This window comes from Dermatophagoides pteronyssinus, unplaced genomic scaffold (assembly GCF_027571235.1).
Source record: "Dermatophagoides pteronyssinus isolate colony J.1.1.1.1 unplaced genomic scaffold, Derpt_VIB-CSIC_2022.12 sq0008, whole genome shotgun sequence".
NCBI lineage: Eukaryota > Metazoa > Arthropoda > Arachnida > Sarcoptiformes > Pyroglyphidae > Dermatophagoides > Dermatophagoides pteronyssinus.
The window spans coordinates 1,115,463-1,125,488 of record NW_027461532.1 but is presented as its reverse complement, the minus strand read 5'-3'; the positions used below and the strand labels follow the sequence as shown (position 1 = coordinate 1,125,488).

The 10,026-nt window shown below is 29.6% G+C and overlaps 3 protein-coding genes and 2 long non-coding RNA genes across 5 annotated transcripts; 3 read left to right on the top strand and 2 right to left on the bottom strand.

Moving 5' to 3' along the window:
- Positions 1-1,189: 1,189 nt before the first annotated feature.
- On the bottom strand, positions 1,190-4,554 carry LOC142645202 (uncharacterized). Its single transcript, XR_012846359.1, has 4 exons — positions 3,886-4,554; positions 2,870-3,146; positions 1,466-1,601; positions 1,190-1,269 (listed from the first exon to the last, which is right to left on the bottom strand). It is a non-coding gene; the product is annotated as an uncharacterized LOC142645202 (long non-coding RNA).
- Positions 3,144-4,302, top strand: LOC142645203 (uncharacterized). The gene is made up of 2 exons (XR_012846360.1): positions 3,144-3,432; positions 3,517-4,302. It is a non-coding gene; the product is annotated as an uncharacterized LOC142645203 (long non-coding RNA).
- Positions 4,555-5,312: 758 nt separating the features above from the next.
- RIOK1 (RIO kinase 1) lies at positions 5,313-7,175 on the top strand. The gene is made up of 2 exons (XM_027338457.2): positions 5,313-6,969; positions 7,038-7,175. Exons 1-2 carry the CDS (start codon positions 5,482-5,484, stop codon positions 7,146-7,148), a joined length of 1,599 nt encoding a protein of 532 aa, XP_027194258.2. The 5' UTR covers positions 5,313-5,481; the 3' UTR covers positions 7,149-7,175.
- On the bottom strand, positions 7,157-9,149 carry Ns2 (nucleostemin 2). The gene has a single exon (XM_027338447.2). It carries the CDS (start codon positions 9,044-9,046, stop codon positions 7,157-7,159), a length of 1,890 nt encoding a protein of 629 aa, XP_027194248.1. The 5' UTR covers positions 9,047-9,149.
- Positions 9,150-9,968, top strand: Coq7 (ubiquinone biosynthesis protein COQ7, mitochondrial). Its single transcript, XM_027338494.2, has one exon. The coding sequence runs from the start codon at positions 9,219-9,221 to the stop codon at positions 9,765-9,767; it is 549 nt and encodes a 182-aa protein (XP_027194295.2). The 5' UTR covers positions 9,150-9,218; the 3' UTR covers positions 9,768-9,968.
- Positions 9,969-10,026: the final 58 nt, after the last annotated feature.

The following is a 10,026-nucleotide window of genomic DNA, read 5'->3' as shown; positions in this document are numbered from 1 at the left end:
TTTAACGTACAGGATATATTCAATGTTTATGTCAAAAAAAACAACCATTTTTTCAACCATCCAGAACCAAATTTTTGATAATAATTATTATCTTACAACTAAAAAAAAAAAATAACCAGCATTTAAAATGTTTCTTTCTTTTTTTTTGTGAATTGCATCATTCTCTCACGCACACACACACAAAAAAACTAAGGCAATACCGTTATTGAATTGCGTAATATTCACGCATGCAAATAAAAATGATAGAAAAACAGAAACCTTTTTGTCAAAAAAATATTTACATGGTCGAAGAGATTTTTCCTATACGACAAGTCAAATAAAATTACATTGAAACAAACATTGTTGACGAGAAAAATAAAAATTTGATAATGTCATCAATGTCCTCATCATCATCATCATTGATTCAAATCTTTATTTTTTTTTTTATTTTTTCACAAATTTTCAATGATAAATGAATCATGATGGATCATCACTGAATTGAATTGAAAAAGAGAACATCATAGAGTATTGAAGAAGAGAAAAAAACTCTTGAACAAACACAAAAAAAAAACGAAACGAAATGGAAACTAAACAGCGAAACAAAAAAAAACAAAAAATTCCAAGGACTGAATCATCCACTAACAAACATCCACATCCATCCAACATGTGATTGAAATGGAAGAAAAAAAAAATCATAGGCAATTCTAGAAGAAAAAAAACTAACTAACTAACTTTAACACATGTATAATTCATTCACATTTTCAATTGTCTCTTTTTTTCTCCAAAATTTCATTTCAATCTTCAATCATCATCATCATCATCATTCGTACACAAACAATGAATGAAAAAATGCAATAGAGTGGCTAACAGCAAGCCAAGCAAGCCAACCAAACCAACTCTAAACAAACCATCATTTTCACTATATATTTAAAAATCTGAATAAAAAAAACGAATGTGAAATCATAATCAAAAAAAAAAAAAAAAAGAAAAAAAAATCATAATAAGCATATAATTGAGCAACGATAACAACAAACAACAACGAAAAAAAGTGCGCATTTAATTATCATATTTTTTGTTTGCAGGAAAAAAACCTATAGATTTTTTTTTTTTCCAGAAATGATTTGGTTAAAATGAAATGATTTTGTTTGACATTTAAAAAATTAGGATGACATTTTGGATCGATTAATCAATTTGTAAATTGTAAATGAAAAGAAAAAAAGTATTTCGTTTTTGATAATAAAGTGTTTTGTTTCGTTGTAATATTAATGCTCTAGTTTGATTAACCTTAACCTTCAAAGTGAATGATTTGATTTGAATTGAATGAATGAATGAAGAATAATCAGAGCAATGTTATCACATTGAACATGTGTGTGTGAGAGGGAAAAAAAAGAAATTAAACGTTCAATCACCAATCATTATGGAATCTTATTAATAATCTTGATATTGAATAAATTATGTGTGATTATTTGAAAAAAGATCATCTTACCTTCTTTACAACCGTAACGTTCCTCACAAAACGGTAACGTTTTTGTTGTTGATGATGATGATAATTTGGTACGGATTTGTTTACGATTCGCCACTTTGAATATTATTGATTAACAAACGAAATTATTTTTGAACACCTTTAAAATGTGGAGACAACAAAAAAATTAATGGATAATGATTTTAAGAGTTTAAAATTAAATTTTGAACTTTGTTAAATCACGATTGATTGTTTTATTGTTTTTAAAAATAAAAATAATCAAAAAACATTTAAAATCTACGCATCTAATTTATAAATTAAAAGAAATAATCCATTCGATATTGATAATTGGTTGCATCATTACCAATATAAAAAAATATCTCTAATCAAATAACAACAACAAAAATATTAAGCTGTAATGCAGTTCAGTTTTGACAACAAAAAAATGATAATTTCGAGAAAAAAAAATATCACGTGTTTTTTTCCTGTTGTTTTTGTTGTTTATCCAATCTAATTTTTACAGAGGTCGAGGGCTTCGATAATGATAATGGTAATTTTCGATGTATTATCGACAAACAAATCATAATCTAATCACCGACGACTACCAACGTCATTGTTTTTTTTTTTGATTTCATTTTGGAAATTCACTAAAAATCAAAAAATCTTTATGAAAATTGCGGTAAAAAAAACAAATTCAAAAAAATACCTTCAAGCGCCATCTATCGAAGTATTAAAACCAAAATTTTTTTCAAAAAAAAAATAAAATTAGGTACAAAACAGACCAATTAAAAACACAGGAAAAAAACAGAACAGCTGATCTTAGTTAAAAGAAAGGAAATTAAATCAAGAATGATGCTATGACAACTAATGATAATGGCGTCATCATCATCATCATCATTCATCAATGTTTTAATATACATGGAGAAAAGACAAGAACAACAAAAAAATTCTCAAATGACAATCGTGTGTGAGAGAGAAAGATACATACACCGAAGGGACAAACCAGAAACAAAAACAAAACAAAAAACTATACTATGGCAATATAAACACAGTGACTTGTTTTATTCATTATCATCACAGATCACATCACAAATCGTATCCCATCACATATACAACAACAACAAGTTTTTTCCTTCATCATCCTAATTCGTTCTTTTGTTTTTTATTATTATTATCATTATCATCACACTCTGGTTGTCATTATAACATTTGTTGGGATGAGGGGGAGCTTTGAATGAATGAAATCGCTTACTAATTCGCTTAGTGTGAACCATATATACATTGAAAAAATTCACTAATTTGGTGATTTGATGTTTTCGAAAAAAAAAATATAAACTATGATTGCCTGTACAGATGTAATATAAATCTAATGAATATTTTAATTCATAACAAAAAAAAACAAGAAAACAAAAAATATTGATTACTAACCTTTTTTTTTTGTTTTGTTTATCTAATTGATTATCAATAATCAATAATAATAATAATAATATTTTTCAGCTATAATCAGAAAGGAAAATTCCAGGAAATAAATTGAGGAAATTTCTTTTGAAAATTGTTGTTGTTAGGTGAGGTATCGATGGTTGTTTTTTCTGTTTGTTTGTTGTTGTTGTTGTTGTTGTCGATGATGAATTTCACCAAAAAAACAAAACAAAAAAATGAGATCTTTTTTTCTTTCCTATTCAAATCAGGATAGAGTGTGTAGAATCTATTAAGAGAGATGGGTGAAAAAAAATATTGGAAATGAAAAACTTTTTCTCTTTGAAATAAATAATCAAAAAGATAGCTGTAAAATTGAAATCAATTCAATATTAGTCAAGTGTAAATGTGTGTAGGAAATTTGCAATTGAATCATCATCATATCAATTTGGAATCGAATTGGCTGCTATTACGTACAAAACAGTTTCAATTATAAATTGATGCGGCAATGATGCGTACATCCATCTATGATGATGATGATGATAATCGACATGTATAATATTGGAAAAAAAAAGGTAAAAAAAAAAGATGTATCGAATAAAAACTAATAAAAAATTTTCTTTTCCTTGTTTTTTTTTCCAAAATGTTAATATCAAAAGAAAATAATTAGAAAAAAACTGAAATGAAACCAAAGCGTTAGCAACACAAAATAAATAAATGACAACAACAGCAGCAGCAATAGTAACAGAAATGAAGCAAGGCAAGGCAACAGTAAAGAAAGATTTATATGTAAAGATTTTTTTTTTTTTTGTTGTCAAAGTCAAACATAAATAAACATTAAAAATTCTAGATATTTTAGAAAAATACATTTTTTTTCATTCTAAAGAAACGAAATGATTATTGATTAGAATCAGAAGCGATTTGTATTTTGTAGAAGAATTTCGATTTTCAATTTACACAGAAATTCATTGGGAAGAAAAAGCAAAAAAGAAAAAAGAATTTTTCAAACACAAAAACAATAAACTTACACTAAATGTTAAGAGATGTACAGGTGTTGTTGTTGTTGGTAGGATAACGAATGATGATTGTTGTATTCAATCAATTTCTATTTGATAAATTTTTGTTTTCAAAAAGTAAATTAAAGACAGTGGTGGTGTCAATCAGTCCGTGATGCAAACAAACAATCAAAAAACAAAAAAGCAACAGAACATACAGTATATTTCGATGATAATAATGATGATGACATTAATCGTGTTGGTAATTTTTTTTTTGACAATGTAGTTGTTGTTATGATCATCAAAATGAAAAGAGTGTTGGTGGTGGTAGTATCATTTCAGTTGTTCCAAAAAAAACATTCGATATATTCTTTAATTCGTTTTTCTGTTTTTTTCGACTTTGACTTTGTGAATTCATTCAAAACAGAACAATCATCAATCAGAATCAAATGAATGGTGAATATTTTAATTTTCGTTGATAGCAATACAAATTTCAGATACACCAATTCAATTCAGACAAACATCTATATTTAAAAGATCATCGTTATAATTGAAACAAAAAAAAATCATTCAAAAGGGAAGAATATAATGGTGGTATCATTATTATCATTACAAAAACAAAATCGAATAACATACAATGACAGAAGGAGATATAAACCACAACAACAACAACAACAACAAAAACAAACGACGCACATCAAAAAACCAAAACAAAAACAAAATAAAAAACATTACCATTACCATTATCATTGACCACTACTATATCAAAATGTTTGTTGTTATTGTTATTATTTGAAGAGAAGAAAAAAAGGAAGTAGAATAAAAATTTGTTGGCGAAATTCATCAATATTCGAATGGTAGTGGAATGTAAATTTGAATGGAAAATGATTTCAAGGGCTTGACTATATGGAGATACAGAAGAAGAGAAACGTTCGAATCACACAGAAAATTTCGTTTGTTATGAATCATATATGAATTGTGTTGAAAATTTCAGGATTTGAGGTATAAGCAACAACAGCAGCAGGATTCACCATAAACAACAACAAAATATCACCTCATCTTTTTTTCCCATTCATTCATTTGATGTGAATATAGAAAATTTGTGTCAAAATCCAAAATATACCACTACTACTATCATCATACAATATTTTTTGAAGAACATCTGGTCGTTTGGTATATCCTCTCCCATTTTTTTTCTTCGTTTGTTTGTTTCTTACCTTAGCAACCAAAAAAACATCAGCATCAGCATAATATGGGGTGTTTCAGAAAAATCAAACAAAAAAAGAAATGGATATGTTTTTCAAATTGAATATCAATGATATGTATTTTGATTCACAAAAAAATTCAAAATAATTCATTTGGTTCGTTTGATAAAGATTTGGAATTTGGATGGAATTGTAATCGAATTGTTTGTCGTTACCCGAAATTCTATTTGATTTATTGTTTAAAACGAAGTAACACTGTATAAATTTGGATTTAAATTCAATCACGTGATATTTTTTTTTTTTGTGAGTGTGCTGCCATCTTGTAATGGATTTCCGTTGTTATGTTTGTTATGATGATCGAACACGTGAATGGTAGCAACGTGTTCTGAATCCTTTTTTTCCTGCATTTCTTAATTTATTGATAATGATGATGAAGATGATGGATGCAGAAAATCAATTTCAAGATGCAATCGAACAACAACAACAACAACAAGATGATGATCTAAGTTATCGTTTACAAAATCAACATATCGATCGACAAACAATAGAATCTGATGATGATGATAATGATGATGATGATTGTGATGATGTTTTATATGATGATGATGCTGATAATATCGATTCGAAAATCGAACATAATTATTATCAACCAATAATGAAAAAATTCAGTAAATATGTTGATAAAATTAATCTAGATCAATATGAAATTCCACATAAAACAATAAACTTGTTGAATGAAACGGATAAACGAATGGTTGAAGAACGAAAACGTATCAAAGATAAATGTGATCGAGCGACTGTTGAACAGGTACTTGATCCACGTACTCGAATGATATTATTCAAATTGATTAATCGTGGTTTTATTGATGAAATTAATGGCTGTATAAGTACCGGAAAAGAAGCAAATGTTTATCATGCAACATCCTCGAATGATGATGATAATATGGGTGACAAAGCTGTTAAAATATATAAAACATCTATTCTTGTGTTTAAAGATCGTGATAAATATGTAAGCGGTGAATTTCGTTTCCGTCATGGATATTGTCGTCATAATCCAAGAAAAATGGTACGAACATGGGCTGAAAAAGAGATGCGTAATCTTTGTCGAATTCATCAAACAGGAATACGTTGTCCAAAACCATATATTCTACGTAGTCATGTATTGGTCATGGATTTTATCGGTCAAAATGGTATACCAGCACCTTTATTAAAAGATGCTACATTGAATGAGAAAAAATCTCGTGAACTTTATCTGGAATGCATTCTAATGATGAGAAAATTATTCAATGAAGCACATCTTGTACATGCTGATCTAAGTGAATTCAATCTACTTTATAATGATGGTACCATCTTTATGATTGATGTATCACAATCAGTCGAACATGATCATCCACATGCATTAGATTTTCTACGAAAAGATTGTACAAATATCAATGATTTTTTTCGCCGAAAAGGTGTATTAACAATGACCACCAAAGAATTGTTTGATTTTGTTATTGATCCTAATATAAATGAAACAAATATTGATCGATATTTGGAAAAAGCACAAGAATTGGCTGAAAAAAGATCAAAAATGATAGAAGAAACAGGAGATAATCATTTGATTGATGTTGATGATGAAGTATTCAAACAAGTTCATATACCACAACGATTAGAACAGGTAACAACATTTGAAAATCGACAACAAAATCGTGATCAAACACATTATAGAACGTTGGCCGCATTGAATCAAGAATTGAATGGTCCACTTACGAAACCTGCATTATTGGCTGATGATGATGATGATGATGACAGTGCAGGCACCAATAATGATGATAAATCTGACGACGACAATGATGAATCGGATAAATCATCATCTGGTGGATTTCGTCATTCTGCGCGACCCAAATATGAAACAACCGAAGAGAAAAAGGTAAATTTATTTATTTTTCAAAAAAAAATTTTATTTTTATTTCTTTCATCATTTTCTATTATTGACAGTTACGTAAACAGGCAATCAAACAAGAGAAACGAGATAAACGGCAAAATAATAAAATGCCGAAACATGTGAAAAAACGGAAAGAAAAATTGGGAAGAAATAATAAAAAATAAATTCAAAATCATGATGTCACATTGAAACGATTGGCCTGTAATTTTTTCGTCTTTTTCCGTAATTCATCATAGAAATTGCTGCCAGTTTTTTTCGTTTTTTGTTCACGTTCTATACGACGTTTAAGTTTGGATGTCATTTTCTTTTTCATTGGCTGCTGTGATGATGGTTTTGCTGGCAATTTTTTCCGTTTTATCGATACAGAATTTTCAGCTACTATTTGTTGTTCGTCCTCATTTTTATCGTCGTCGTCGTCATCGTTATTGTTGTCATTGGCAGGTTGTATGGATTCTTTTGATTCTGGTTCTGTAGATGGTTCATTTTCATTCTCTTCATCATTATTGTCATCATCAGCCGAATCGTAAAGATCACCGACGGAATCATTCACATCGATTGATCGTACATCATCACCTTCGAATTCAAGATCAACATCAACTTTGCGAAGATCTTGTCGAACTTGAGGATTTTTAGATTTAGATTTTTTCGGATTTTGTTGCTGTGGTGGTCTGTCAACCGATTCTGGTGGCGGAACAAAATAAGGCAATTTACCACGTTGCCAGTCGTTTAATACCATTTTGGAAACAGTATTTATATCTGGTTCACCACCTTTCAATAATTTTCCAGTTGCTTGTGCTAATTTGGTTAGAAATTCAATATGATCATTCCATTCAGTAATTTTATAAGCTTTTTGTAGATATTCTTTACGAACACGTTCCAAAACTGTTGGTATATGATCTTCAGGATCGGCAATATTTTCAACACGTACAACACCTCTTAATACGATATCCGTATCTGAATCACCGGATGGATAAACAACACCCGGACAATCGATTAAATAGATTCGTTTCATTAACGTAATATATTGCCAAACTTTAGTTTCGCCTGCAATCGGTGCTACATTACAAACTTTTTTTGCACGTAATGTATTGATTACAGATGATTTTCCCACATTTGGATAGCCAATAAAACCAACACTGATCTGTTTTTTATCCGTATGAAGTTGTGTAAATTGTCGTAACAAATTGATTAGAGCACCTTTACCGAAAGGTGTCTTCATCGAAGCTTTAAATGCCATCGTTGGATATTCGCTGGATAGTATGGCAATCCATCGTTGTGTTACCCATGTTGGTACTAAATCACATTTGTTCAATAAGAATACAAGATGTTTATGTGGTTTTTCTTTACGTAAATATGTTTCAATATGTTTGGAACGTGTACCCAATGGATCACGTACATCCAATACTTGAACAATAACATCACTTGAATCAATAACTTTATACAGTTCATTCCAGATTCGTTTTGATTGTCCTTTTTTCATTACAGCATGTGGTGTTTCTTCACGAAAATCCCGTTCAACAATTATATTCGAATCTTTACTATCATCATAGTTTTCATTACGTGTTTCCACTGATGATGCATACTTCTGTAGATCTTCAAATTTAAAACGTGGCCGTTTACGTTTAGATTTCTTTCCAAATGTATCCTGAAAACTTTCCGTTTCTAATATATGAACTCGTTGAAATTTAGCACGTTCATTGAGCAATGTGATTGGCAATTTAGTTTGTTTCATTACCACTTTGTAAGGATCTTGAATCGTTTTTTGCATTTCATCTTGAAATTTTTGCAATGAATTCTGTGCAATTGTCCGAGTATTACCGAACCATTTTTGATTTGGTGCAATACGGGCCACAGTACCGCTAGATAATCTATCTTGAAATGGTGCCGCTTTGATAATCTTACCTTCCCGATTACGTATAGGATGTGAATTTTTATACATCAACAAACGACGAATCGTCGAACGATCACGTAAATGAGTATCTTTGGCATTTCGTGGCCGATCCGGATTCAAACTATGATGTGATGCACCGGAACTTGGTTTCGGTTTCGTTGCTTTGACCATGATTGATTAAATAATGTTAAAAAAACGGTAAATAAAAAAAAATCCTTGAAAAAAAACCTAACCAAATCGATTTCACGTGTCTGACAATCGATTCAACGAAACGATACTATCGAAAATCAATTCGTTCATCACAATATGTTTTTGTGTGAAGAAATTCAGATTTAAATTTTTAATGGCAAAATATCTTACACGACAACGTAAACAAATTCTTGATTCGATTCTTCGTGTTGATCATAGCGGAGAATTAGCTGCCGATCGTATTCATTATGGTCTTATGTATGTATTTCGAAATGATCAGCAATTCCAGCCAATTATTCATCATTTATGGGAACAAGAAAAACGACATTTACAATATTTTTCTAAACAATTGGTACTAAATCGATCACGTAAAAGTTTTCTAACACCAGTTTGGGAAACATTAAGTTTTGGACTTGGTCTAACAAGCGGTATGCTTGGAAAACGTGCAGCAATGGCATGTACGGTAGCTGTTGAACGTACAATAACCGAACATTATGATAGTCAAATTCGACAATTACTTAAAGATGATGTCAGGATACATCAAGATTTAATTGAAAATCTAAGTCAAATACGTGATGAAGAACAAGAACATCATGATATTGGCCAAGCGAATGAAGCGACAAAAATGCCCGCATACGGTCTTTTTGATACAATCATTTCGAATGGTTGTAAAGTTGCCATACAAATAGCCAAAAGAATTTAGAACGATAATCAAAAAAAAACAAAAACAAAAATCACCTTGTTCGAAAAGAGATGGCGCCTATTTATCAAGTTTTTGAAAACAAAAAATCATTTCAGTGATAAAAATGTTAGCAAACAGAATCTGTAATTGATTTGTTTTTTTTCGATTAAAATATCTTTGTTTTAATAATAATAATAATAAATTGATAGATTTCCATTGAAATTTTTTTCAATTCAAAAAAAAATTAGTGAGAAAAAAAAACATAAAATGCAAAATGATA

Bases quoted from the DNA above. Each gene is read 5' to 3' on its own strand.
- Coq7 (XM_027338494.2), top strand. From the start codon at position 9,219: ATGGCAAAATATCTTACACGACAACGTAAACAAATTCTTGATTCGATT.
- Ns2 (XM_027338447.2), bottom strand. From the start codon at position 9,046: ATGGTCAAAGCAACGAAACCGAAACCAAGTTCCGGTGCATCACATCAT.
- RIOK1 (XM_027338457.2), top strand. From the start codon at position 5,482: ATGATGATGAAGATGATGGATGCAGAAAATCAATTTCAAGATGCAATC. The intron at 6,970-7,037 runs GTAAATTTATTT...TATTATTGACAG, and splicing joins AAACAACCGAAGAGAAAAAG to TTACGTAAACAGGCAATCAA.